We start from the raw sequence: 3,439 nt of genomic DNA on the forward strand, positions 1-3,439 counted from the left end.
GCAGCGTGTATGAATACCTACCTGCCCTATAGGCAGGGTGTGTATATGTACATTTAGTGTAAGGCGCTTCTGGACCTCAGAGACAGCGTTCACGGTTTGGAGACCAGGCTGGCTGAGCTGGAGGAGCTAAGGTAGACAGAGTGGTACATGGATGAGACTTTCTGGGACCACAGTAGAACGGTCCCACCCCCAGTCTGACAGCCTCTGTGCTGTTCAGAAGGATCAAAGTCTTAGGGAAGGAAAACATCCAACTGGAGCTGTTTGGACCCTCCTTCCAGATGATGTCATGGTCTCCTCTTGCCCTGAGGATACCTCTCTGGGGGAGGGAACTCCAGTTATTTTAAAGAGACAGGTAATAGTTTGGGGGGACTTGATCATTAGAAATAGAGACAGCTGGGTTTGTCCTGACCAGGAGAACTGTATGGTGACTTGCCTGCCAAGTACAAACTTTGTGGATCTCTTGAGTCATCTAGATAGAGTTATCCGTCGTTCTGGGGAGGAGCCAGTGGTCATGGTACATGGAGGTACCAGTGACATAGGGAAGGGTAGGAGAGAGGTCCTGAAGGTCAAATTTTGGCTGCTAGGTAAGATATTGAAGTCCAAGACCTCCATAATAGCATTGTCAGAAATGCTTCCAGTTCCATGTGCAGAACCAGTTAAACAGGCAGACATGTAAGGTATCAATGAGTGGATGAGCCTATGGTGTAGGGAGGAGGGGTTTAGCCTCAGAGAAATCAAAATGTATTGCATCTGCACGATTCCCTTGATCAACTAAATTGTACTCTCATTAAAGGATGAAATCCGTGTTTTTTTTTTACAAGACCTGTTTTCCATAAACCATGTCATTGACTAGCATTAATTATATTCCTAGACTTTCTTTTAACTAATTTCATACCAGCTTTTCCATTGTTTCATAAACTTGTTAAATCATTTTTTAAACTTTCCCTTAATTTATTTGCCTGATTGTGTACGTCTGGTTCCGAATGAGGTGTGTGGTTGATCGGTCAGTTCGTAACTCTGGTGTTTGTAACTCTACGGTTCTACTGTCGATGCTGTTTAACACCCTCCTAGGCCACGAATGGATTGGAGAGGGTTTCACTGCCGAAGGTATTCTGAGTACCTCTTACTGCTTCCTTCCGAACGCAGACGAAAAATATTTCTTGAACACATCTACTTTTTCGGCAGCATTAACAAGTTTCTGTTATCTGTCTAGGAATTGGCACCTTTGTTAGGAATTCTTTTGTTGTTTGTATTATCTAAATATACTTAATAGCCTCCTTTTTGTTATCTGTAGCCCTGCCAAGCATGGATTTTTTCCTGATGTCTTTCACATCACATTTTCATAACGTCTGATTGTATTGTTTGCTATCTATTTGCCCTTTTACCCACTTGTTATATATTGTTTCCATGCCCCCTGCCCTCATTGCTGCCTTCATTTTACCACTGAACCGAGATCAGCAGTATCCACTCTTGTGTTTCCTGTTGCAGCCTATTAATGTTTCCCACACAACAACGTTTAGGAATTATTGATGCATGGAGCACCATCCAATATGGAATTGGCATTAGTAGGGTCAGTTGTTCATAATTCATTTATCTGAATAAAGAAAGTGTCATTTTTCACTGTGTCAACAACAACCAATCTGCTTCCCCCATGAGAACAGCGCCCAGTAGTGCATGTAATGTCTCATATTAACATTGTCTCTCCACCCAGGCATTTGTACTGCGACTGTCACCCTAGATCCTGGGCGCATACAGGAAGTCACGGGAGGGTACAGTATATGCAGAAAACATCATTCTGCTTCAGATTTGGACACCGTCTCCCTTGCTCCATGTCAGATTCCAACACAACCGAATTCACCAACCCCTCCACCTTCATCCTGCTGGGCATTCCTGGCCTAGAGGCAGCCCACATTTGGCTCTCCATACCCTTCTGCACCATGTACACCACAGCCATCTTGGGGAACTTCACCATCCTGTTTATCGTGAAGATGGAGGCTAGCCTCCATGTTCCGATGTACTATTTCCTCTGCATGCTGGCTGTCACCGACCTGGTTCTGTCCATGTGCACCCTGCCCAAAATGCTGAGCATCTTCTGGTTCAATTCCAGGGAGATCAATTTCAGTGCTTGCCTCACTCAGATGTACTTCATTCACTGCTTCACAGTGATGGAGTCTGGGATCTTTGTGGCCATGGCCTTGGATCGCTATGTGGCCATCTGCCATCCCCTGAGACATTCCACCATCCTGACAAACCCTTTGGTTGCCAAGATTGGCCTGGCCGTGGTGCTGCGTGGAGGCATGCTCGTACTGCCCTTTCCCTTTCTGGTGAGGCGCTGGCCATACTGCAGAACCAACATCATCCCCCACACGCACTGCGAGCACATCTACGTGGTGACGCTGGCCTGCGCCAACATCCGTGTCAATAGTTATTATGGCCTGTTTGTGCTGTTCGGTGGGAATGGTCTGGATATGTTTTTTATTGCCATGTCCTATATTCACATACTCAGGGCCATCTTCAGTCTCCCCACAAAGGAAGCCCGGCTCAAGACATTTGGGACCTGTGTCTCCCACCTCTGTGCCATCTTAGCCTTTTACATCCCTGGTCTTTTCTCCTCCCTCACATACCGGTTTGGCCAGAATGTGGCCCTGCATTTCCGTGTTCTCATTGCCAATGTGTACCTCCTGGTGCCCCCCATGCTAAACCCCATCATCTACGGGGTAAGGACCAAACAGATCTGGGGCAGGCTGCTCCTGCTCTTTACTCATAAAGGGACCTGAAGTTTTCTCCTGGTGCTCTGACTCTCAGACTGAGCGCCGTGAAGACCTGGCTGGTGACATGGTTCTAGGCCCTCTTCCCTGAATCACTGACTGGACAGTCTAAGAGACATTCAATCATTTCCTAGACTTATTGTGCTGTGTCAGCATGACAAACGGGGGAATTGGTCTGTGTACAGCTCATTAACTCCTAGGGTTGCCATCTTTCTAATTGTAATTGTAACTGGACCCATGGAGCCCTGTCCCCTGCCCCACCTCTTCCCTCAAGGCCCCACCCACTTCTGTGCCTCTTTCCCCCAAGACCCCATCCCTGTTGCTCTCACCTCTCCTCCCCCCCATCACTCTCTGCATCATCTAAGTGATGGGTCTCCCCTGGGGTGCCACCTGGAACTGAGGTACAGCTGAGCCCTCTGTCCCACCAATCTGGGTTCCCTCTTGCACTATGGTGTTGCGACAAGCTGCAAAACCCTCCAAGCTTACACTCACACTGACATCTACAGGCAGGGATCACACCCAGCTGTGTTCATGAATGCTCTGGCCAGCCACTCATGAACTCACAATAGAGAGGCTACAGCCAAAATATTCCCAGCTCCCAGTCTAAAGCCCCAGAGCTCTACCATCCTGCCCTGGTCAAAACGCGACCAGTATGAATTTATTACCCAGTC

The 3,439-nt window shown here is 47.6% G+C and overlaps 1 protein-coding gene across 1 annotated transcript; it reads left to right on the plus strand.

The window, feature by feature from the left end:
- The first annotated feature begins 1,778 nt into the window (after positions 1–1,778).
- LOC144277500 (olfactory receptor 52R1-like) lies at positions 1,779–2,777 on the plus strand. Its single transcript, XM_077838300.1, has one exon. The coding sequence runs from the start codon at positions 1,779–1,781 to the stop codon at positions 2,775–2,777; it is 999 nt and encodes a 332-aa protein (XP_077694426.1).
- The last annotated feature ends 662 nt before the right edge of the window (positions 2,778–3,439 follow it).

This window comes from Eretmochelys imbricata, chromosome 1, assembly GCF_965152235.1.
Source record: "Eretmochelys imbricata isolate rEreImb1 chromosome 1, rEreImb1.hap1, whole genome shotgun sequence".
Classification (NCBI taxonomy): Eukaryota; Metazoa; Chordata; order Testudines; family Cheloniidae; genus Eretmochelys; species Eretmochelys imbricata.

Coding starts and splice junctions, on each gene's coding strand:
- LOC144277500 (XM_077838300.1), top strand. CDS start 1,779: ATGCAGAAAACATCATTCTGCTTCAGATTTGGACACCGTCTCCCTTGC.